The sequence below is a fragment of the Saccopteryx leptura genome, chromosome 2, assembly GCF_036850995.1.
Source record: "Saccopteryx leptura isolate mSacLep1 chromosome 2, mSacLep1_pri_phased_curated, whole genome shotgun sequence".
NCBI classification, from domain to species: domain Eukaryota; kingdom Metazoa; phylum Chordata; class Mammalia; order Chiroptera; family Emballonuridae; genus Saccopteryx; species Saccopteryx leptura.
The window spans coordinates 132,335,089-132,360,425 of NC_089504.1; the positions used below are offsets into that span (position 1 = coordinate 132,335,089).

At 44.3% G+C, this 25,337-nt stretch overlaps 1 protein-coding gene across 2 annotated transcripts; it reads right to left on the reverse strand.

The window, feature by feature from the left end:
- Positions 1-341: 341 nt before the first annotated feature.
- DNAJC22 (DnaJ heat shock protein family (Hsp40) member C22) lies at positions 342-24,919 on the reverse strand. 2 transcript variants are annotated; one of them, XM_066368787.1, is made up of 4 exons: positions 24,789-24,919; positions 22,066-23,023; positions 19,593-19,774; positions 342-838 (listed from the first exon to the last, which is right to left on the reverse strand). In XM_066368787.1, the coding sequence occupies exons 2-3, from the start codon at positions 22,903-22,905 to the stop codon at positions 19,595-19,597; spliced, it is 1,020 nt and encodes a 339-aa protein (XP_066224884.1). In that variant the 5' UTR covers positions 22,906-23,023; positions 24,789-24,919; the 3' UTR covers positions 342-838; positions 19,593-19,594. The 2 variants fall into 2 exon arrangements, with proteins under 2 accessions (XP_066224884.1, XP_066224885.1); XM_066368788.1 differs by lacking the exon at positions 342-838 and adding an exon at positions 14,961-16,294.
- Between the last annotated feature and the right edge of the window lie 418 nt (positions 24,920-25,337).

Below are 25,337 nucleotides of genomic sequence, written 5' to 3' on the forward strand. Positions count from 1 at the left end.
CAAATACTCCTCTGTCTTTGCTCAGATTCCCAACCTTCCCAACCCAGAAGTGCCTCTATTATCTGTGCACCTTCCTAGCCAATGTCCTGCATGTATGAAGCGCTCACCCCACCGGTCAGCCAGCCGCTTATTAGGAGCGACCACAAGATGGGAATTTAGATAATCAGCATTAAAAAAATTAATCAGTCGTTGGCTAGGTAGCTCAATTGGTTAAAGCATTGTCAAGATATACCAAGGTTGTGGGTTCAATCCCCAGGGAGGGCACATACAAGAATCAACCAATGAATTCATAAATAAGTAGAACAACAAATGATGTTTTTTTCTCACTCTATCTTTAAAAATCAATTTTAAAAAATCAGAATCTGTCATGTTTTTATCTTTTGAGGCCAAAGCATAAGGGGCTCTGGATAAACCTGAACATGTATATGAATGTGTATAGCCAGAGGCACAATGCAGTTTTGGTTTCCACATATTTGTTACTGCAGTTACAGCACACATTATGGAATAGTACAATAAATCTCTACAAAGTGATCCGGTCCTTTGGTTTGTAACTTTGCATGAGATGGGAGTGGTGGTCAAAAATATCTTAGAGCCGACTGACCCCTGTTAATAATGCCTAGATTAATTCAACCATATCATTTACAGCTCTAAAGAAACAGAAGAGTGAGGCCCTGGCCAGGTAATTCTGTGGGTTGGAGCACCCTCCTGATAAGCCAAGGTTGAGGGTTTGATCCTAGTCCAGGCACATGCAGGAATCAACCAATGAATGCGTAGATGGGTGTAGCATCAAGGCAAGTCGATGTTTCTCTCCCTCTCTCTCTCTCTCTCTAAAAATCAGCTTTAAAAAAAAAGGAAAGAAAGAAAAAAAGCATAAGAGTAAGTCATCCAACCAGTTAGGGCACTACACACGTGTTGCTTCTTTGAAAGAAGATTCAATAGAAACAGACCATCCACATATCTGTTCTCTTTTCATTCACTGAATTGACAAATACCCAATGAGTGGTAGGCATTGTACTAGACACAGAATCATTTACAAAGAAAAATAAACCAGTATCATGACCAAGGAGAGTATCCAATTGTAAAGGAGAACATAAGCTATTAAATAATTAACTCTAATAATATGTGGTAAAGACTGAAACAGAAAAATACAAAATGGAATGAATGACAAACTCACAATTCCCCTTCCCTTCCATACAGAATAAAACAGGACTATAATAAGTCCTGGTTAATAGGAAGCTTCATACTAAAGAATGGGACCTGAACTAATAGGATCCAAGATCTTATTCCATAATGACTAATTTCACCTACCAAAAGTCACTCTGGAAACGCCTTCATTACAGGGTCAGTTACTGCTGCAAAACCAATATATTATAGTTTCTTTGGGAGGAAAATAAAGTCCCCACTCTTGGAACCCTCATGGTCTGTTTAGGAAAAACATGAGGCCTATCCTAAGAGAGCCCCTGATCTAACAAGAGAGAGTTTTTACTATGTGGATATCACACTTAAAGAGAAGACAGGTGGATTCAAGAGCACAACTAGGCTCAATTTAGGAGAGCTGTCAAACACTGAAAATCTAATGAGATGAAGAATATCATACTTAACAGATATCCTATAGGGGAGAGTTCTGAATGTGGTTGAGAGGAACATTTTGCTAAATCCTGAGCAGCAGAAGTAAAAGTAGGCTCCTTCCAAGGATTTTACTCAAAAAATAGCCCTCCAGCCTGACCAGGCGGTGGTGCAGTGGATAGAGCGTTGGACTGGGATGTAGAAGACCCAGGTTCGAGACCCCGAGGTCACCAGCTTAAGCGCAGGCTCATCTGGTTTGAGCAAAAGCTCACCAGCTTGGACCCAAGGTTGCTGGCTCGAGCAAGGCATTACTCGGTCTGCTGAAGGCCCGCGGTCAATGCACATATGAGAAAGCAATCGATGAACAGCTAAGGTGTCGCAAGGAAAAACTGATGATTGATGCTTCTCATCTCTCTCCATTCCTGTCTGTCCCTATCTATCCCTCTCTCTGACTCTCTGTAAAAAAAAAAAATAGCCCTCCAAGGAACATGGGTCACATAGATCATATTTCTTGCTGACTGAGGTTTGCAAGTACTCCTGCTGTAACTCATAGCCCACCTTTGCCCTTTCTCCATGCAGCACTCAACCATTCTAAAAGGACATGGAAAAACGGTTTCAAAATACCTTTTGGGGCCTGACCAGTCAGTGGTACAGTGGATAGAACATCGGACTGGGATGTGGAGGACCCAGGTTCAAGACCCCGAGGTCGCCAGCTTGAGGGTGGGCTCATCTGGTTTAAGCAAGGCTCACCAGCTTGAGCCCAAGGTCGCTGGCGTGAGCAAGGGGTCACTTGGTCTGCTGTAGCCCCCTGGTCAAGGCACATATGAGAAATCAATCAATAAACAACTAAGGAGCCGCAACAAAGAATTGATGTTTCTCTTTTCCTTCCAGTCTGTCCCTATCTGTCCCTCTCTCTGACTCTCTCTGTCTCTGCCACACACACACACACACACACACACACGCACGCACGCACACACAAAAAAAAGAATTTACAAAATACCTTTTGGGGTCCTAGCCAGGGGCTCAGTGGATAGAGCACCAGCCAGGTATATGAATGTCCAGGGTTTGATTCCTGGTCAGGGCACACAGGAGAAGTAACCATCTGCTGCTTCTCTCTCCCTCCCTCCCTCCCTCCTCCCCTTTCTCTCCCTCTTCCTCTCCTGCAGTCAGTAGATCACTTGGTTCAGGAATGGCCCCAGGCACTGAGGATAGCTCTGTTGGAGCACATTACCTCAGGTGCTAAAAATAACTCCATACCCAATCATGAGCTCCAGATGGGGTTGTCGGGTGGATCTTGGTCAGGAAGCATGCAGAAGTCTGCCTCACTATCTCCCATCATCTCATAAAAAAGAAAGAAAAGAAAGAGAGAGAGAAAGAAAAGGAGAGAGAGCAGGGAGGTAAAGAGGGAGGGAGGGAGGGAGGAAGGGAGGGAGGGAGGGAGGAAAAGAAAGAGAGGAAGGAAGAAAAAGAAAAAAGCCTTTTGGACCTGGGTTACAAAGATTAATTTTATCATTGTTCTTTATATTACCTATACATTTTCCATTTTGTGTGCTATACTTCACAATAAAACAGTAATTGTTGTCTGCTTTGAAGTAATTGCAAATTGTTTAAAGCCCATCTATAAATTATATAGGAGAAAAGAAATGCCGTAATAAATTCAACATATAATTCTTGTGAACTACTCTGAAGAAAACAAAAGAAAAACCCCATCAAATTTCTGAAATTAAAAAAAATTTCTGAAATTATTAAAATAACTGCAAAGGATTACAAAAGAAGATCATTTTGAAATAACATCCTTATGTTTCAGTTCAGCCTTGAGGGACTTAATTTATCCCAGGTTACCTAATGATCGAGTGGCAAAACTAGAACTAAAAATAAATCATCACATAATCTTCACCTTAGCAGATATATTCTGCAGATATTAACCTGACCTAATTTGATATGTTTCAAATAGATTCTGGAGATGAGAACTTTTCTTCTGTTTTTATTTTGAATTGATATTTTGTATCTAAAGTGATTGATTGCCAGATTCCATGTTATTTTTTTCTTTCTTTTTTTTAGATCTTTTTTTAATTTATTCATTTTGAGAGAAAGATAGAAGGCGGGAGGAGCAGGAAGCATCAACATCCATGTGTGCCTTGACCAGGCAAGCCCAGGCTTTTGAACTGGTGACCTCAGCGTTCCAGGTCAAGGTTTTATGCACTGCACCACCACAAGTCAGGCTCGTGTTATTTTATTTTATTTTTTTGTTGTTGATTTGAGAGAGAGAGAAACATCGATCAACTGTTCCACCTATCTATTCACTCATTGCTCCCTGTATGTGCCCTGACCAGGGATGGAGCCTGTAGCACCGACATCTCCAGATGATATTATAACGAGTTTAGCTACCTGGCCAGGGAAGATTCCATGTTTTTATGAGGAAGAAAAAGAGGCTAAAGTTAAACAATCTGAGAGAGTTAAAAATTTTACTCATTATCTTGGAGACTTGATAATCAGTGACTAACTGAGGAACATGATTTTTCAAAGTCTCTGTTGCCTAAAGATAAAGCTACAGGCCATGGCAAGCATGAAGACTCGCAGAGAACTCTCATAAGGGTGTACTTTTCTCTTTGCTTGGATTACTTCTAATACCTAAAAATATTCATGTTGTCAGCCCAACCTGTGTGTCTTAGAAAATTAGTTTCATAGGGATGCTAAATAGATGTTATCTGAAAAAAAACTATTCTGGGTCCAAATATATTTATAAAACACTGGTAAAATCAAGTTAAAACTGGTGCTTTACTTCTCAGAGCATTTGATATGGTAATGTGCTTTGCTAATATTGAAGGAAATGAACTATATAGTATGCAGCTTTCCCCCAAGGAAACTTTTTTCTCCCAAGAGTCTTCTTTACAGGGTTAAGGTTTCTTTGACTATCCATTCTATAAAGTTCTGTTAAAGGGTTTTCATTAGGTTGGCATTTCTCATTTTAGAGAAAACAAAACTGAGGTCCAAAGACATGGGTAAGATATCCAAATTCAGTTGTATATCAGCTATTTAGAGCTGGAAGAGGCCTTAAATTATCAAAGGCTACCTTTTTACATCACAAAATTAGTAGCAATGCCAGAACCAAAATTCAGATTTTATTTATTAATTTTATAGAGAGAGGAAGAGAGAAGAAACATCAATTTGCTATTCCACTTATTTATGTATTCATTGGTTGGTTCTTTTATGTGCCCTGATTGGAACAGAACCCACAACCTTCGTGTATTAGGACGATGCTCTAACCAACAGATTTTATTTTTTTTTAATTTTTTTACAGAGACAGAGAGAGAGTCAGAGTGAGGGATAGTCAGGGACAGACAGACAGGAACGAAGAGATGAGAAGCATCAATCATTAGTTTTTCGTTGCGCATTGAGACACCTTAGTAGTTCATTGATTGCTTTCTCATATGTGCCTTGACCACGGGCCTTCAGCAGACTGAGTAACCCTTTGCTTGAGCCAGCGACCTTGGGTCCAAGCTGGTGAGCTTTTTGCTCAAACCAGATGAGGCCGCACTCAAGCTGTCGACCTCGGGGTCTCAAACCTGGGTCCTCAGTATCCCATTCCGATGCTCTATCCACTGTGCCACCGCCTGGTCAGGCTAACCAACAGATTTTTTTAATTTTTTTTTGTATTTTTCTGAAGCTGGAAACGGGGAGGCAGTCAGACAGACTCTCGCATGCGCCCAACTGGGATCCACCCGGCATGCCCACCAGGGGGCGATGCTCTGCCCATCTGGGGTGCTGCTCTGTTGAATCTAGAGCCATTCTAGCACCTGAGGCAGAGGCCATAGAGCCATCCTCAGCGCCCGGGCCAACTTTGCTCCAGTGGAGCCTTGGCTGTGGGAGGGGAAGAGAGAGACAGAGAGGAAGGAGAGGGGGCGGGGTGGAGAAGCAGATGGGCGCTTCTCCTGTGTGCCCTGGCCGGGAATCGAACCCGGGACTCCTGCACACCAGGCCAACACTCTACCACTGAGCCAACCAGCCAGGGCATTTTTTTTTTTAAGATTTTATTGCCTGACCAGCTGGTGGCGCAGTGGATAGAGTGTCGGACTGGGATGCAGAGGACCCAAGTTCGAGACCCCAAGGTCGCCAGCTTGAGCGCGGGCTCATCTGGTTTGAGCAGAAGCCCACCAGCTTGAACCCAAGGTCACTGACTCCAGCAAGGGGTTACTCGGTCTGCTGAAGGCCAGCTGTTAAGGCACATATGAGAAAGCAATCAATGAACAACTAAGGTGTTGCAACGCGCAATGAAAAAGTAATGATTGATGCTTCTCATCTCTCTCCGCTCCTGTCTGTCTGTCCCTGTCTATCCCTCTCTCTGACTTACTGTCTCTGTAAAAAATAAATAAATAAATAAATAATTTTTAAAAAAAGCAATAAATGAACAACTAAAGTGCCACAATGAAGAATTAATGCTTCTCATCTCTTTCCCTTCCTGACTGTCCCTATCTGTCCCCCTCCCTGTCACTCACACACACACACAAACGTAGTCACCTTTAGAGTACAAAACCAATATGGTTAACAATTAAAATAATTTAATTAAAAAAAGAAAAAAAAGATTTTATTTATTCATTTTATGAGAAAGAGAGAGAGAGAGAGAGCAAGAGAAGGAGGTGGAGGAGAGGAGCAGGAAGCATCAACTTCCATATGTGCCTTGACCCGGCAAGCCCAAGGTTTCGAACCGGCAACCACAGCATTCCAGGTTGACACTTTATCCACTGCACCACCACAGGTCAGGCAACAGATTTTAAATACTGAGTTTTTAATTCTGTCCTGGCCTGTTGGCTCAGTGGTAGAGCATTAGCCCGGAGTGTGGAAGTCCTGGGTTTGATTCCCAGTCAGGGCACACAGGAGAAGTGACTATCTGCTTCTCTACCCCTCCCCCTTCTCTCTCTCTCTCTCTCTCTCTCTCTCTCTTTTTTCCCCCCACAGCCATGACTCCATTGGTTGCATGCCGAGTCTATCTCTCTATTTCCCCTCCTCTCACTTGAAAAAGAAAGGAAAAAAAAACAGTTCAGTGAGAGTGCCTTGCAGTTTCATTCGAAACTTGAATTTAATCTTTAGTGAATTTGTTTCTATATGTAAGATACATAACTAACACTGCTGTTCTGTAAGTTCATTCATGGAATTTCAGCATATACTTTTTTTTTTTTTTCTTTTTACAGAGACAGAGAGAGAGAGTCAGAGAGAGGGATAGGCAGGGACAGACAGACAGGAACAGAGAGATGAGAAGCATCAATCATTAGTTTTTCATTGCGCGTTGCAACACCTTAGTTGTTCATTGATTGCTTTCTCATACATGCCTTGACCGCGGGCCTTCAGCAGACCAAGTAACCCCCTTGCTTGAGCCAGCGACGTTGGGCTCAAGCTGGTGAGGTTTTTGCTCAAACCAGATGAGCCTGCGCTCAAGCTGGCGACCTCGGGGTCTCGAACCTGGATCTTCCGCATCCCAGTCCAACGCTTTACCCACTGCTTCACCGCCTGGTCAGGCATATACTTTCATTTATATAGTCACCATTGTTTTAAAATTTTTGATAATGCCTACCTTCTGTATGTTTTTTCGTTTATAAACCTCTCTCAACACATAGTCTCATTTTATTGTCTCAACATCCCTGTGATGCAGTCATCATTATCACCATGTAACAAATGAGAAAAGTGAAGCTTTAAATTGTTAAATAAGGCTTGACCTGTGGTGGCACAGTGGATCAAGCATTGACTTGGAATGCTGAGTTTGCCGGTTCAAAACCCTGGACTTGCCTGACCTGTGGTGGCGCAGTGGATAGGGCGTCGACCTGGAAATGCTGAGGTCACTGGTTCGAAACCCTGGGCTTGCCTGGTCAAGGCACATATGGGAGTTAATACTTCCAGCTCCTCCCCCCTTCTCTCTCTCTCTCTCTGTCTCTCCCTCTCCTCTCTAAAATGAATAAAAACAAAACAAAACAAAAAAAACCCTGGGCTTGCCCGGTCAAGGCACATATGGGAGTTGATGCTTCCTGCTCCTCCCCCCTTCTCTCTCTCTCTCTCTCTCTCTATCTCTCTTTCTCTTCTCTAAAATGAATAAATAAAAATAAAATTAGAAAAAAAAAGAGTGACATTAGCAAAGACACTAACATGAGAACAGGAAACACACTGATGGAAAAGAGTTAGAATTTGAAGGGAGATGGATCTGAAAGGATTAGTCTCTTAGCTGTGCAAGACAAGTCAATTGCTAAGAGACAATGAGTTCCCAGTCAATTAATATAAAATAATTTAGCACCACTTGCCTGGAATGAGCAGTTACTTGCTTTCCAACCCAAATTACATATACAGAAAAGCAATAAGAATACACTCTCTTCTGTGGACCCCAGGAATGAAAAGGAGAAAGAAACAAGAGAAGCCAAGTCAAAACTAGTGGTTATGGGTATGAAAGAAAATGTGGAGAAGTAACATGAGCCTCACTGGCCCTCAGATCTGTGACTAGAAAACATGAATAGAAGACATTTTTAGCCTGTCTTGCCTGCTGCGCTGGGGAGGTGGAGCACGAGCACACGTGTTAGGACCCGAAAGATGGTGAACTATGCCTGGGCAGGGCGAAGCCAGAGGAAACTCTGGTGGAGGTCCGTAGTGGTCCTGACGTGCAAATTGGTCATCCGACCTGGGTATAGGGGCGAAAGACTAATCGAACCATCTAGTAGCTGGTTCCCTCAGAAGTTTCCCTCAGGATAGCTGGCACACTCCCACGTTTTGCCATGAACCCGGGGCCAACAACATACAATGGAGAAAAGAAAGCCTCTTCAACAAATGGTGCTGGGAAAACTGGAAAGCCATGTGCAAAAGAATGAAATTTGACTACAGTTTGTCCCTTGTACTAAAATTAATTCAAAATGGATCAAAAACCTAATATAAGACCTGAAACAATAAATTACATAGAAGAAAACATAGATACTAAACTCATGGACCTTGGTTATAAAGAGCACTTTATGAATTTGACTCCAAAGGCAAGGGAAGTGAAGGCAAAGATAAATGAATGGGACCACATCAGACTAAGAAGTTTTTGCTCAGCAAGAGAAACTGACAACAAAATAAACAGCCAACTAAATGCGAGTTGATATTTTCAAACAACAGCACAGATAAGGGCCTAATATCCAAAATATATAAAGAACTTATAAAACTCAAAAACAAACAAGCAAACAATCCAATAAAAAATGGGAAGAAGAAGAAGAAGAAGAAGAAAATAATGGGAAGAGGACATGAACAGACACTTCTCCCAGGAAGAAATACAAATGGCCAACAGATATATGAAAAGATGCTCATCTTCATTAGCTATTAGAGAAATGCAAATCAAAACTACAATGAGATATCACCTCACACCTGTTAGATTAGCTATTATCAACAAGACAGGTAATGTTGGAGAGGCTGTGGAGAAAAAGGAACCCTCATCCACTGTTGGTGGGAATGTAAAGTAGTACAACCATTATGGAAGAAAGTATAGTGGTTCCTCAAAAAATTAAAAATAGAACTACCATATGACCCAGCAATCCCTCTACTGAGTATATACTTCCAAAACTTAAACACACTGGTATGTAAAGTTCATGCAGCCCCATGTTCATTGCAGCATTGTGCACAGTGGCCAAGACATGGAAACAACCAAAAAGCCCTTCAATAGAGGATTAGATAAAGAAGATGTGGTACATATATACCAGGGGTCCCCAAACTACGGCCCGTGGGCCACATGCGGCCCCCTGAGACCATTTACCCGGCCCCGCTGTACTTCCGGAAGGGGACCTCTTTCATTGGTGGTCAGTGAGAGGAGCATAGTTCCCATTGAAATATTGGTCAGTTTGTTGATTTAAATTTACTTGTTCTTTATTTTAAATATTGTATTTGTTCCCGTTTTGTTTTTTTTATTTTAAAATAAGATATGTGCAGTGTGCATAGGAATTTGTTCATAGTTTTTTTTATAGTCCAGCCCTCCAACAGTCTGAGGGATAGTGAACTGGCCCCCTGTGTAAAAAGTTTGGGGACCCCTGATATATACTATGGAATACTACTCAGCCATAGAAATGATGACATCAGATCATTTACAGCAGGGGTAGTCAACCTTTTTATACCTACCACCCACTTTTATATCTCTGTTAGTAGTAAAATTTTCTAACTGCCCACTGGTTCCACAGTAATGGTGATTTATAAAGTAGGGAAGTAACTTTACTTTATAAAATTTATAAAGCAGAGTTACAGCAAGTTAAAGCATATAATAATAATTACTTACCAGGTACTTTATGTCAGATTTTTGCTAAGTTTGGCAGAATAAATCTTTATAAAACAGCTTACTATAGCCCTGGCCGGTTGGCTCAGTGGTAGAGCGTCAGCCTGGCGTGCGGAAGTCCCGGGTTCGATTCCCAGCCAAGGCACACAGGAGAAGCGCCCATCTGCTTCTCCACCCCTCCCCCTCTCCTTCCTCTCTGTCTCTTTCTTCCTCTCCCGCAGCCAAGGCTCCATTGGAGCAAAGTTTGCCCAGGCGCTGAGGATGGTTCTGTGGTCTCTGCCTCAGGCGCTAGAATGGCTCTGATTGTGGCAGAGCCCCAAGATAGGCAGAACACCCCCCCCCCCCGGTGGGCATGCCAGGTGGATCCCGGTAGGGCGCATGCAGGAGTCTGTCGGACTGCCTCCCCGTTTCCAGTTTCGGGGAAAAAAACAAACAAACAAAAAAACCCAGCTTACTATAGTTAAATCTATCTTTTTATTTATAGTTTGGTTGCTCCGCTACCGCCCACCATGAAAGCTGGAACGCTCACTAGTGGGCGGTAGGGACCAGGTTGACTACCACTGGTTTACAACAACATGGATGGAGACCCTGATAACATTATACTGAGTGAAATAAGAAAATCAGAAAAAACTAAGAACTATATGATTCCATACAGAGGTGGGACATAAAAATGAAACTCAGGGACATGGACAAGAGTGCAGTGGTTGGGGGGGAGGAGAAGGGGAGGAGCACAAAGAAAACCAGATAGAAGGTGACAGAAGACAATTTGACTTTGGGTGATGGGTATGCAACATAATCAAATGTCAAAATAACCTGAAGATGTTTTCTCTCAACCTATGTACCCTGATTGATCAATGTAACCCCATTAAAATTAATAAAGCCTGACCAGGTGGTGGCACAGTGGATAGAGCATCAGACTGGGATGCGGAGGACCCAGGTTCGAGACCCCGAGGTTGCCAGCTTGAGCACAGGCTCATCCGGTTTGAGCAAAGCTCACTAGCTTGGACCCTGGCTCTGGCTCAAGCAAGGGGTTACTCAGTCTGCTGTAGCCCCCACAGTCAAGGCACATATGAGAAAGCAATCAATGAACAACTAAGGTGCCACAACGAAAAACTGATAATTGATACTTCTCATCTCTCTTCATTCCTGTCTGTCTGTCCCCATCTATCCCTCTCTCTGACTCTCTCACTGTCCCTGTAAAAAAAATAAATAAAAATAAATAAATAAATAAAATTAATTTAAAAAAAGACATCTTTATGCCCACAACCCCTCCCTGCTCCTTTTTTTTATTCTACCATATTTCCCACTTGACCTGTAGTGACACAATGGGTAAACCATTGACCTGGAATGCTGAGGTCACTGGTTCAAAACCCAGGCTTGCCTAGTCAAGACACATATGAGAGTTGATGCTTTCTGCTTCTCCCCCTCTCTCTCTCTCTCTGTCTCTTCTCTCTAAAATGAATTTTTTTTTAAAAAAGGATCTTTGCACTCTACTGTATTTCCCCATGTATAAGATGCTCCCATGTATAAGGTGCTCCTTAATTTGGGGCCCAAAATTTGAAAAAAATGTATTACATAAAGTTATTGAACTCAAATTTTATTCATCATAAAATTTATACAGCGCCTCATCACTGTCAAAAAAGCGGGAAATGGCTCTGGCCGGTTGGCTCAGCGGTAGAGCGTCGACCTGGCGTGAGGGGGACCCGGGTTTGATTCCCGGCCAGGGCACATAGGAGAAGCGCCCATTTGCTTCTCCACCCCCACCCCCTCCTTCCTCTCTGTCTCTGTCCTCCCCTCCCGCAGCCCAGCCGAGGCTCCATTGGAGCAAGGATGTCCCGGGCGCTGGGGATGGCTCCTTGGCCTCTGCCCCAGGCGCTAGAGTGGCTCTGGTCAAGGCAGAGCGACGCCCCGGAGGGGCAGAGCATCGCCCCCTGGTGGGCAGAGCGTCGCCCCTGGTGGGCGTGCCGGGTGGATCCCGGTCGGGCGCATGTGGGAGTCTGTCTGACTGTCTCTCCCCATTTCCAGCTTCAGAAAAATACAAAAAAAAAAAAAAAAAAAAAAAAAAAAAAAGGCGGGAAATGCAAGTAAAAAATCTACAACCACTGTATAAGACGCACCCAGTTTATAGACCCCAAATTTTCCCCCAAAAGGTGCGTCTTATACATGGGGAAATATGGTAACTCATCTGGAAGATGCCTGGCCTTTTCTTTTCTTTTTTTTTTTCTTTTCATTTTTCCGAAGCTGGAAACGGGGAGGCACTCAGACAGACTCTCGTATGCGCCTGACCGGGATCCACCCGGCATGCCCACCAGGGGGCGATGCTCTGTCCCTCTGAGGCGTCACTCTGTTGCATCCAGAGCCATTCTAGAGCCTGAGGCAGAGGCCATAGAGCCATCCCCAGCGCCCGGGCCATCTATGCTCCAATGGAGCCTCAGCTGCGGGAGGGGAAGAGAGAGACAGAGAGGAAGGAGAGGGGGAGGGGTGGAGAAGCAGATAGGTGCTTCTCCTGTGTGCCCTGGCCAGGAATCGAACCCGGGACCTCTGCACGCCAGGCCGACGCTCTACCACTGAGTCAACCGGCCAGGGCTTTTTTTTTTTTTTTTTTCGCCTTTTCTTTTTTTTAAGGTGCCTAACATTTTGATGCTGGGGGGAAAAATGCCCTTTTAGATAGCACTTGTAAAGCCAGACTCAGTGCTAACCATCCAGCAGAGGATGTTCCCTATAATCTTTCTCAGCCCAGAAATGAGACTAAGGCCTGGCACAGAATGAGTTAAAATAAGTCCCTTCCAACTTTCCCACAGAAGACACTGCTTTGTTCTGTTGAGATTTGTCATAATTAAATCCAGAAAATTCAAGGTCTTGCTTAAATTTATAATAATTTGAAGATAAGCAGATGGACTATAGAAAGGGTGGATGAGAGGTAGGGAGAAAGGAGAGAATTAGGGAGAAAATGAAAAGGAAAACGAAAAGAGCAACAATCCATTGAAATGAAATCTCACTTAGCTGAAACCCCACTTAAATTTTCTGCTTTTGTCATTCAAAACCCACCTTAGCAAAACAAACAAAACCAGTGAATTGAACAAATTTCAATTTCTTGCGGTGACTAAGAGAAAGAGATGTCAAGAAAAATGAAGAGAAACAAAAATCTCAGCTTCTCAGGATGTCAACTCAAAAGCCAAAGCAGGGGCATGAAATGTGTGTTTGAGCAGAGAAACCTTTAACATGAAATACACTGCCCCAGAGTCCCCTAGGACAGTGGTCCCCAACCTTTTTTGGGCCATGGACCGGTTTAATGTCAGAAAATATTTTCACGGAACGGCCTTTAGGGTGGGATGAATAAATGTATCACGTGACAGAGACAAGCATCAAGAGTGAGTCTTAGATGGATGTAACAGAGGGAATCTGGTCTTTTTTTTTAATTTTTTTTTTGTAGGGACAGAGAGAGAGAGAGAGAGTCAGAGAGAGGTTTAGATAGGGACAGACAGACAGGAACGGAGAGAGATGAGAAGCATCAATCATCAGTTTTTTGTTGCAACACCTTAGTTGTTCACTGATTGCTTTCTCATATGTGCCTTGACCGCAGGCCTTCAGCAGACCGAGCAACCCCTTGCTCGAGCCAGCGACCTTGGGTCTTCCACATCCCAGTCCGACGCTCTATCCACTGTGCCACAGCCTGGTCAGGAGGAATCTGGTCATTTTTAAAAAATAAAACATTGTTCAGATTTAAATATAAATAAAACAGAAATAATGTAAGTTATTTATTCTTTCTCTGCGGACTGGTACCGGTCCGTGGCCCGGGGGTTGGGGACCACTGCCCTAGGAGATCAAATGACAACTTAAAAATATGCTTCAATTGGAGCTTTTCCTGAATAGCACCCAAATCCAACTTCAAAGTTACTCTCTTTTTTTTCTTTTTCTTATTTATTCATATTTCTAGAAAGGAGAGAGAGGAGGGAGAGAGAAGGGGGGGGGAGGAGCAGGAAGCATCAACTCCCATATGTGCCTTGACCAGGCAAGCCCAGAGTTTTGAACAGGCGACCTCAGCATTTCCAGGTCGACGCTTTATCCACTGCGCCACCACAGGTCAGGCACAGTTACTCCCTTCTTTCCCACAAATGGAGATTACTGAACTCTGGTAATGAACCGGCTTCGTAGGTGCCACTACCAGATCCTTAAGAAAGTGAAGACACCTATTTTACCCTTTTGACAGCCTTAAGGCGCCATCTGCAGTTCTCAGCTAAGACTGCAAAAGGTTTGCTTGCTTGTTAGGATCAACACACTTGATGAAAAAAAGAAAACAAAGAAATACTACTAAATTCAAGTCAGAGTCCTCAGAAGCCCTGGGTCATAGAGCAGATGCAAACATAGCTTTAAGACACAGTGCCTGGGAAAAGATCTAAGGGCCTTATTGGCTATAAGCTCAATGAGCAACAAAAAAAAGCTAATAAATTCTTAGGCTGCTTGATTTAAAGAATGATATATTATCTAGACCTTGGGAACTTAATAACCCCACAGTACCCTGTTCTGTCTGAACACAACTGAGAATTGCATTTAGTTCTGGGCACCACAATTTAAGAGCAATGTTGACAGAGCCATAAAAATGTTCATACCTTTTGACCCAGTAATCCCACCCATGGGAATTTATTCTGAAATAATTCAAGAGAATAGATGAATTAGAAACATGAAGATATCGATGCAGTATTCTTTATAACAAAATTATATATTAATAGTCTAAATGTCTTCCAAAAAAGGGAATATTATATAGCATAAAAATATAGTGATGTATTATTTGGGGGATAAAAGTGATAATGCATACTGCAACATGAATGAATTTTGAAAACATTATAAGAGATAGAAGCCAGACACAAAAGGAGACATTATATGATTCTATTTATATAAAATGTCCAGGACAGAAAAATCTATAGAGACAGAAAGTAGATTAGTAGTTGCCGGGAGCTGGGGAAAAGACAGAATGGAGACTGATGGCTAATTCTTTTTTGAGATGGTAAAAACATTCTGGAATTAGAGTGTTGATGTTTGCATGAACCTTATGAATATACTAAAACCCACTAAACTGTATACTTTTTAAAAAGATTTTATTTTATTTATTGATTTTAGAGGAGAGAGAGGAAGAGAAAGGGAAGAGGAGGAGTAGGAAGCATCAACTCGTAGTAGTTGCTTCTTTTTTTTTTTTAGTAGTTGCTTCTTGTATGTGCCTTGACTGGGCAAGCCTGGGTTTTGAACCAGCAACCTCAAAATTCCAGGTTGTTGCTCTATCCACTGCGCCAACACAGATCAGGCTAAATTTTATACTTTAAAAGGGTGAATTTTATGGCATGTGAATTACATCTCAGTAAAAAAAAATATATGAAGTCTTCATAGTACTATATATAAATGCTCATGATTCTGTGAGGGAGGAAAAGTATTAAATTATATCCCTGATATGATTCAACCATGAAAGTTAATTATGTACTCTTATGGATGAGGGCAGAAGAGATCATGAATAAATGAAAACAGTTTGATAGAGGTGGATTTTTTATAGGGGTGGGAATGGTGACCATTATATTCTTCAAGCAATTAAATATTTAATTTTCTTTCCAAGACAGTGTCCACAAGAACGCACACAGAAGATGACACACCAAACCATTTAGCATAAGGCTCAACTGAAAAGAACCTAGAATCCAGTGTGGAAAGCAATCTTAGAAGTCATCTAAGTTCCACTTCCTCACACTGTAAGGAAAAAACAGGCCCAGAGTGGTGAAGTGACTTGTCCAAAGTCAGTCGACTGGTCATACAAAAGGCAGAAGTAGAACCTCATCTCCTCACTTCTCCATCTGTGCTCTTTCTAACAACTACAGAGCTTCCTTAAACAACGTTTAATCTGAAAAGAGAAATTTAGAAGGATATGAGATGAATGGCAGGTTCTCATCAAGAGAGGGCTTTCTGTTGGTTTTTGTTCTTTGTGGCAAAAATGGCTAATCTAGAGAGAAATTACAGTGAAGCTAATTTCAGTCCAATAAAAGAACTTAACTCTTATGGATATTCAAAAGGTGGGAGCCTGACCAGGCAGTGGTGCAGTGGATAGAGCATCGGACTGGGACACAGAGGACCCATGTTCAAAACCCCAAGGTCACCAGCTTGAGCACAGGCTCATCCAGCTTGAATGCAGGGTCACTGGCTTGAGTGTGGGATCATAGACATGACCTGATGGTGGCTGGCTTGAGCCCAAAGGTCACTGGCTTGAGCCCAAGATCACTGGCTTGAGCCCAAAGGTCACTAACTTGAGCCCAAGGTTGCTAGCTTGAGCAAGGGGTCACTCACTCTGCTCTAGCCCCACGGTCAAGATACATACGAGAAAGCAATCATTGAACAAGTAAGGTGCCACAACAAAGATGATGATTGATGCTTCTCGTCTCTCTCCCTTCCTGTCTGTCTGTCCCTCTCTCCGACTCTCTGTCTCTGTAAAAAAAAAAAAAAAGTGGGAAAGGTAAGGAATTTCCTATTCAAGAAAAACCAAAATGGTCATCTCTGAACCAAGCTATTCTTGAAATTAGCACTGGATAGGTACTCAGGGTAGAGGCCTTCTCAGTTCCCTTCCAACTCTTTTTTTTAAGAGAGATGAGAAGCATCAACTTGTAGTTGTTCATTGATTGCTTCTCAGACGTCCCTTAACTGATGGGCTCAGCTGAGCCAGTGACCTGTTGCTTAAGCCAATGAACTTGGGCTCAAGTCAGCAAACATGGGATCATGTTCATGATCCCACACTCAAGCCAGTGACCCCACACTCAAGCTAGTGAACCCGCATTCAAGCCAGAGACCTCGGGGTTTTGAACCTGGGACACCAGCCTCCCAGGTTAACACTTTATCCACTGTGCCACCACCAGTCAGGTTCTTCAACTCTTTTTTTTGCTTTTGGATTTTTTTTAAATTTATTCATTTTAGAAAGGAGAGAAAGAGGGAGAGGAGAGAGAGACAGAGAGAGAGAAGGGAGGAGGAGCAAGAAGCATCAACTCCCATATGTGCCTTGACCAGGCAAGCCCAGGGTTTCGAACCGGCAACCTCAGCATTTCCAGGTCGATGCTTTATCCACTGTGCCACCACCAGTCAGGTTCTTCAACTCTTTAAAAGGATCTATAATTTTTTTTTATTTGTGGCAGTGGGAGACTACGTATTCATTGGATTTCATTAAATCAATTCAGGTAGAGACTAAGGAAGACTTCTTACTTGCTAGTTAATCTGAGTTGTTTCTTTTTTTTTTTTTTTAGTGAATTTCTGCTTTTAGCTGATTTTTTTTAGATTTTATTTATTCATTTTAGAGAGGAGAGAGAGAGAGAGCGCGCGAGAGAGAGAGAAAGGGGGGAGGAGCAGGAAGCATCAACTCCCATATGTACCTTGACCAGGGAAACCAGGGATTTGAACTGGCGACCTCAGAATTCCAGGTCGACGCTTTATCCACTGCGCCACCACAGGTCAGGCTCAGCTGATTTTTATTATCTCAGATTCTTTGGGAAGCACATCTCCAGAAAAATCAGTGATTATATCCCAGGGTTGGCAGCAGAGTAGAATTTCCTTCCAGAAGTTCTAAATGCATATGATTTTACATCATTTCTTTCTTTAAAAAAATAAAAAATAAAAAAAGCTGTTTGCAATAACATGGATGGACCTTGAGGGTGTTAGGCTAAGTGAAATAAGTCAAACAGAAATACAAATACCAGTCTGACCTGTGGTGGCTCAGTGAATAAAGCTTTGACCTGGAACCTTGAGGTCGCTGATTCAAAACCCTGGGCTTGCCTGGTCAAGGCACATATGGGAGTTGAGGTTTCCTGCTCCTTCCCCTTCTCTCTCTCGCCTCTCTAAAATGAATAAAGTCTTTTAAAAAAAATGGGGAATCTAAAAACAAAAGTAAAAAAACAAGCCCATAGATACAGAAAATAGATTGGTGGTTGCCAGAGGCAGAGTGTGGGGAAGTGAGTGAAATGAGTGAAGGTGGCTCTGGCCTGGTAGCTCAGTTGGTTAGAACATTGTCCCAACATGCCAAGGTTGTGGGTTCAATCCCTGATCAGGGCACATAACAAGAATCAAGCAATGAATGCATAAATTAATGGAATAACAAAATTGATGCTTCTCTCTCTCTTCTTTCCTCTCTCTCTAAAATCAATAAATAAAATTTTAAAACATTTTAAATCATTGAAGGTGGTCAAAGATGCAAACTTCCAGTTATAAAATAAGTCTGGGGATGTAATGTATAGCATGGTGACTATAGTTAATTATACTTGTATTGCATATTTGAAAGTTGCTAGGAGAGTAAATCTTAAAAGTTCTCATCACAGCCCTGGCCGGTTGGCTCAGTGGTAGAGTGTCGGCCTGGCGTGCGGGGGACCCGGGTTCGATTCCCGGCCAGGGCACATAGGAGAAGCGCCCATTTGCTTCTCCACCCTCACCCCCTCCTTCCTCTCTGTCTCTCTCTTCCCCTCCCGCAGCCAAGGCTCCATTGGAGCAAAGATGGCCCGGGCGCTGGGGATGGCTCCTTGGCCTCTGCCCCAGGCACTAGAGTGGCTCTGGTCGCAACAGAGCGACGCCCTGGAGGGGCAGAACATCGCCCCCTGGTGGGCAGAGCTTCGCCCCTGGTGGGCGTGCCAGGTGGATCCCGGTCAGGCGCATGCGGGAGTCTGTCTGACTGTCTCTCCCCGTTTCCAGCTTCAGAAAAATACAAAAAAATAAAATAAAATAAAAAGTTCTCATCACAAGAAAAAATATTTCTAACAATGTATGATATGGGTATTAACTAGGTTTACTGTGGTGATCATTTCACTATATATAAACACAAAATCCCAAGGTCACTGGCTTGAGCCCAAGTTTGCTGATTTGAGCAAACGGTCACTGGCTATGCTGGAGCCCCTGGGTCCAAACACATATGAGAAGCAATCAATGAACAACTCAAGTGCTACATCTATGAGTTGTTGCTTCTCATCTCTCCTTTCCTGTCCGTCTGTATCTCTCTCTCTCTAAAATAAACAAACAAACAAACAAACAAACAAATAAAGTACAGCTCCTAGAAGTCCTACTATAAATGAAATTAAAATATTTTTCTCTACTGGCCTGTGGTGATGCAGTGGATAAAGTGTTAACCTGGAACCCTGAGGTTGCCAGTTCAAAACCCTGGGCTTGCCTGGTCAAGGCACACATGGGAGTTGAGACTTCCTGTTCCTCCCCCCCTGTTCTTTCTCTATCTCTCTCTAAAAATAGACAAATAAAATCTAAAAATATATATTTTTCTCAAATTTTGAAATTTAACATCAGTCTTACCTCTTAGTAATCCACAGAATAGATCAAATCCCTTTTGTCACAGGATAACTTGTGAAACATTAGAACTTTCATATTTTTCCTTCAGTCTAATCAAAAGCTTTGCATATTAAAGAAAAAGTATTAAATAAGCTTACTACTTCACTCATCAATGTACCAGGGGTGGGATAGGTGGGATATTATAAAAAAGATATTTTATTGGTTTTATAAAGTATTTCATCTTACTGTATGGTGTTAAGAAAAAAATAGTCAGGAACACAATAGCCAAGAACTCAGAAATTCAATACATAAATACATTCTTCCACCATAACAGCTTTCTCACCCCTTTAAGTTTTTTCTACTACCAGCAGTTTCTTTAATGCTATAGGATGTCTCCTATGGGCAAAGCTGGGTTGAGACAAGCTGCCCAGCTCTGTCAGGAAGATCCATCCTCAAAGGGAAGTTTTCTTCTCACCTCTAGAATCCCCTGGGCTTCCTGGGCTGATTCAGGATTTCATACGCAGCCTGGATCTCTAGGAAGTGACTCTGAGCCTCCTCTGTATGGTGCCGGTTGTGGTCAGGGTGCCAAATCTTCACCAGCTCCTTGTATCTCTGATGTATTTCTTCACTTGTTGCCCCCTCTAAGAGACCCAAAACCTGAAGGAAACAGAAGCTAACAAGTTAAAATACCATGTGCCTGGACCTTTCTCTGTTCCCTTGTTAACTTAGCCCATATTATCTCTGAGATTGGCTCCTACTTGACCATGGAAAGGACCTAGAATCTCACATTAGAATTTCAGCCTTTTGAAACATGGATAAGCTCTGGATCTCATGGCAAGAATCAGAATTTGCTTTAATTATAGCTACCCATTTTCCAACCCGGAACTTCACATCCCTGACAAGATCTCCTTGCAAGAGAAATAAGCATGTATGTCCACCAAATATATGTATAAGAATGTTCATAGCAGCTTTATTTAGACTAGCCCCATACCGAAACCCAAATCTTCATTAATAATAGAGTGGGTAAATAAATTCTGGTATATTCATGCAATGGGATACTATACAACAATGAAAATAAACAATTTATAATTGTGTATAATATTATGAATAAATCTTATAGACATAATGTTGAATGAAAGCAGACACAAAAGAGTAAATACTGAATGATTCCACTTACATGAAGTTCAAAATGGGTAAAACTAATTTATGTTAACAGAGGTCAGAATAGAGGTTACCTCTGACTGGTGGTTACATAGGTGCATACATAAAATTAGTATACCGGCCCTGGCCTGTTGGCTCAGTGGTAGAGCGTCGGCCTGGCGTGCAGAAGTCCTGGGTTGGATTCCTGGCCAGGGCACACAGGAGAAGCGCCCATCTGCTTCTCCACCCCTCCCCCTCTCCTTCCTCTCTGTCTCTCTCTTCCCCTCCCGCAGCGAGGCTCCATTGGAGCAAAGATGGCCCGGGTGCTGGGGATGGCTCCTTGGCCTCTGCCCCAGGTGCTAGAGTGGCTCTGGTGGCAACAGAGCGACGCCCCGGAGGGGCAGAGCATCACCCCCTGGTGGGCAGAGCGTCGCCCCCTGGTGGGCGTGCCGGGTGGATCCCGGTTGGGCGCATGCGGGAGTCTGTCTGACTGTCTCTCCCCGTTTCCAGCTTCAGAAAAATACAAAAAAATAAATAAATAAAAAAAATTTAAAAATTAGTATACCTTCTATTATAGAAAGAGGCTGATTTAATGGCAGGCACACTGGGCACGTGCCCTGGGCCCCGACTTCTGAAGGGCCCCGCAAAACCCCAAGTTTACACGTTTTTCTAATGATACCAAGTTTGGTTTCAGATGTGCAATTATAACATTAATAGTACATAATATTTTTTTTTCTTTTTTTTTCTGAAGCCGGAAACGGGGAGAGACAGTCAGACAGACTCCCGCACGCGACCGACCGGGATCCACCCGGCACGCCCACCAGGGGCGATGCTCTGCCCCTCCCGGGCGTCGCTCCGCCGCGACCAGAGCCACTCCAGCGCCTGGGGCAGAGGCCAAGGAGCCATCCCCAGCGCCCGGGCCATCCTCGCTCCAATGGAGCCCCGGCTGCGGGAGGGGAAGAGAGAGACAGAGAGGAAGGAGGGGGAGGTGGAGAAGCAAATGGGTGCCTCTCCCATGTGCCCTGGCCAGGAATCAAACCCGGGTCCCCCGCATGCCAGGCCAACGCTCCACCACTGAGCCAACCGGCCAGGGCCTACATAATATTTTTTATTTATTTAAAAATATGGTTAACATGTATTTTTATTCTCTCTCTCTCTCTCTCTTGTATTTTTCCAAAGTTAGAAGCGGGGAGGCAGTCAGACAGACTCCCACATGAGCCCGACCAGAATCCATCCAGCATGCCCACCACGGAGCGATGCTCTGTCCATCTGGGGCGTTGCTCTGTTGGGGCTGGAGCCATTCTAGCACCTGAGGCAGAGGCCAGGGAGCCGTCCTCAGCACCCAGGCCAACTTTGCTCCAATGGAGCCTTGGCTGTGGGAGGGGAAGAGAGAGATAGAGAGAAAGGAGAGGGTTAAAGCAGATGGGCGCTTCTCTTGTGTGCCCTGGCTGGGAATCGAACCCGGGCCTTCGATTCCACACGCTGGGCCAATGTTCTGCCGCTCAGCCAATCATCCAGGGCTCTCTCTTTTTTTTAAGGGGCCCAATATTTTCTTTTGCACCCAGGGCCTCAACCAACCTTAATCTGCCTGTTTCTATATTACTTCAATAAAATGTAAATAAAATATTTTCCCATTCATATTCGAACCTCCTGCACCTTCAGCCATTGCATAGAGAAATCAAAAGAAGCCAGGTCATCCTTCTGGGGCCAACCAGCAGATATAAAAACAGGACTTTATATAAAGGGCACCAGCTCCAATAAGTCTTAGCCTAACTCCCAGAGAAAAATGAGAGGGAAGGAAGCCTTACCTGGTAAGCCAGCTGATGCTTTTCATCCTGAAAACTGTGAACAGATCCATAGAGCTTCTCCCATTCCTGGAAGTAGCCACTGCTGAAGCCAGGATCCCCCACCAGCAGCCTCCAGGCACGGTAAGGCAGAAGGAGGACAGACTCCATGAGGCGGCCAAGGAGGGGGAAGAAGCTGAACCAACTCAAGAAGGAGCCAAGGGTCTCTGCCACATAGTTGAGTGTGGCAGCTGTGTTGTAGAGGGCGCTGTATGTTAGTGGGCCCGTGAAAGCAAGGTAAGCTAAGCCCAGGCGGTAAAGCCGCGCACTGAGTGTCTCTGACCTAACTGAAACTTTGTAGCGGCGATGCTTCTGGGCTGTGATGCTGGCTACCAAGCTGATGGGCAGGATGGCTATGGGGCGGCCATAGAAGATAGGGGAAGTAAGAAATGCCGCCCCTAGAGTATTCTTAAAATCTGAGGTCTGGTTGCCAACAGCAGCCACGAGCAAGACTCCTAAGCCAACTGCCAGTGGGAGGCCCACAATATAGAAGCTGGCCATGAAGGAAAGGCTAATGAGAGCCACAAGGCCAAAATAGATGCCTACTGTCATCTGGGCAGCAAAACGAATGGGACTCAGAGGTGGTGTCTCCCTTCCTGAACTCTGCCCCTGTCCCTGGGCTCTATTGGCCTGAGCTACAAAGCTTGGAAGCTTCCAGAACTCCCAGAGCCAGCCCAGCCCACCACCCCCCAGGGTAAGCATCCAAAGCAGTGCATGGCTGTCCCTGCCTAGGTAAAGGTGGTGGAGCCCAGCAGGGCCCCCTATAGCCCAGAGGACATAGGTCACCAGGAGCCCCTTGGCCATCCTTTAGGGAAAGGGTCTCAGAACAAGTCCAGTGGCAACTGACGTTGCTCAGAGTGCAGAAATCTGGGGTCCTCTGTGAGAATCATGGCTATCATGGTCCCAGCGTTATCCTTAGACCCTAGGAGATGGAAAAAAGCAGTTGTAAAACTACATCCAGGCCCTGACCAATTAGCTCAGTCAGTTAGAGTGTCCTCCTGAAACACCAAGGTTGCAGGTTTGATCCTAGGTAAAGGCACACACAGGAAGTGACCAATGAATGCACAACTAAGTGGAATAACAAATAAATGCTTCTCTCTCTCTCTCTCTCTTTCTCTCTCTCTTGCAAATCAGTTAAAAAAAAAAAAAACTAGCATGGCCTGTGGTGGTGCATTGAATGGAGCAGCCACCTGGGATGCTGAAGTCATCAGTTCCAGGCTTTGGGCTTGCCTGGTCAAGGCACATGTGACCCGCAAGCAGTGAACAGCTAGAGTTAAGCAACTGTGAATCAATACTTCTTGCTCCCCCCACCTCCTCTCTCTGTAACATCAATAAATAAAATCTCAAAAAACAAAAACAAAACAAAACAAAACAAAAAACAACTATATCTAAGTTCCAAATACAGTAACCATTTCTCCTTCCAATAATAGAGTCCAGATCTTCCTGAGTGTCCCAGAAATGCTGGTTCTCCCATACCCTTTGGTTTAGCACCTCATGCCTGTTTTTTACAACCACAGCAACTCCAAATTTAGGTGACAAAAATGTTTTAAATGCTTTCAGTTGAGTATCTAAAAACTCGGCACAGGAACAAAAAAGAATCAGAAGGTTTAATTTTTTACTTCCCCTCAGACCTGGGGAATGACTGAATTGGGAGTGGAGTGGATAATAAGAGTGAATAGGCTGCACTTCTAAATTTCCTACACATTTTGAAAGTTCCTACCCCCCCCCCCCACTCAATTCTGAGTATGGCTGCCTTCAGACACTCTTGGTCAAGATTTTGTGGGGGGTTTTTTGTTTGTATTTTTCTGAAGTTGGAAACGGGGAGGCAGTCAGACAGATTCCCACATGCGCCCCACTGTGATCCACCCGATATGCCGACCAGGGGGCGATGCTCTGCCCATCTGGGGCGTCGCTCTGTTGCAACCAGAGCCATTCCAGCGCTTGAGGCAGAGGCCACAGAGCCATCCTCAGCGCCCAGGGCCAACTTTGCTCCAACAGAGCCTGGAGCCTTGGCTGCAGGAGGGGAAGAGAGAGACAGAGAGGAAGGAGAGGGGGAGGGGTGGAGAAGCAGATGGGCGCTTCTCCTGTGTGCCCTGGCCGGGAATCAAACCCAGGACTCCTGCACGCCAGGCCGACGCTCTACCACGGAGCCAATCGGCCAGGGCTTGTGGATTTAAAAAAAAAAAAAAAAAAAAAAAAAGATTTTATTTATTGATTAGAGACTGGAGAGGAGAGGGAGGAGCAGAAAACATCAACTCATAGTTGCTTCTGGTATGTGACTTGACAGGGCAAGCGAGGGGCTCCCGGTGGGGGCCCCAGCACTCCAGGTCTGCGTTTTATCCACTGTGCCACCTCAGATCAGGAACACTTTGCCAAGGTTTTAGCCCTACTCTAGCATTTCCAGCTCTCCAGACCATGAAACCTTCTCCCAAGTCAAACTTGGAAAGTATCTGTATTCTGTCCACTTAAACAGCTCTGGAAAACTACGTTTTGACCTAGACCCCGACACCGTACAATTCAACCACCTCTTTGCCAGGGCAGACTTGAAAAGTCTCTCCAAAGCAGCTAGGAAACCCCAGAATATCAAACCAGATGCCAAAGCGTGCCTGCCACTCTCTCTCCTCTACGTTGAGTGGGCCTCAAAACCACCAGCCGGTCCCCGCTAGTCCCAGGATGAGCGGCCGTACCTGGGTACCCCAGCTCCCAGGCGCGTCAGACCAGTCATTTCCTTGGAACATAGAGTCAAAATGGCCCCTCTTCACTCCGCTCCCACTTCCATCCAAATGGACTTTGTCTTTCTGTGTTTGCTATGTCACGGAAGTCAGGTCGTTGAAGCCAGGCCCCTCCCCCAAGGCCCTCCCCGGCCTTCTCTGGATCACCCGTCAGCCTCCCGCACCTCTTGCTTTTTCTCTCAGATAAAGTCAGTTTAAGGTTTTGAGGGCGTATCCAGCCTCCCCAGGCTCCACAGGGCAGGCGAAGTGCCCCACTCTGGGCCAAGCACTCCTGCACCGCAGAACCACGGCCGCCAGGTGGCGCTGCCACTTAGGAAAGGGCCGGTCGGGTCGCCTGACTCACCTTGTCGTATTGCCCGGCAAAGCAGCCCAGGGCAGTCCCCTATTTAAAAAAAAAAAAGGCTCCTGCTCGCTCTTTTTCACCCCCACAAATGAGAGAGTAATTCCCCCTTCACCTCAGGCTGCACTTTCCTCTCTCCCTACTTGTCCTTCAAGACTGCCTTG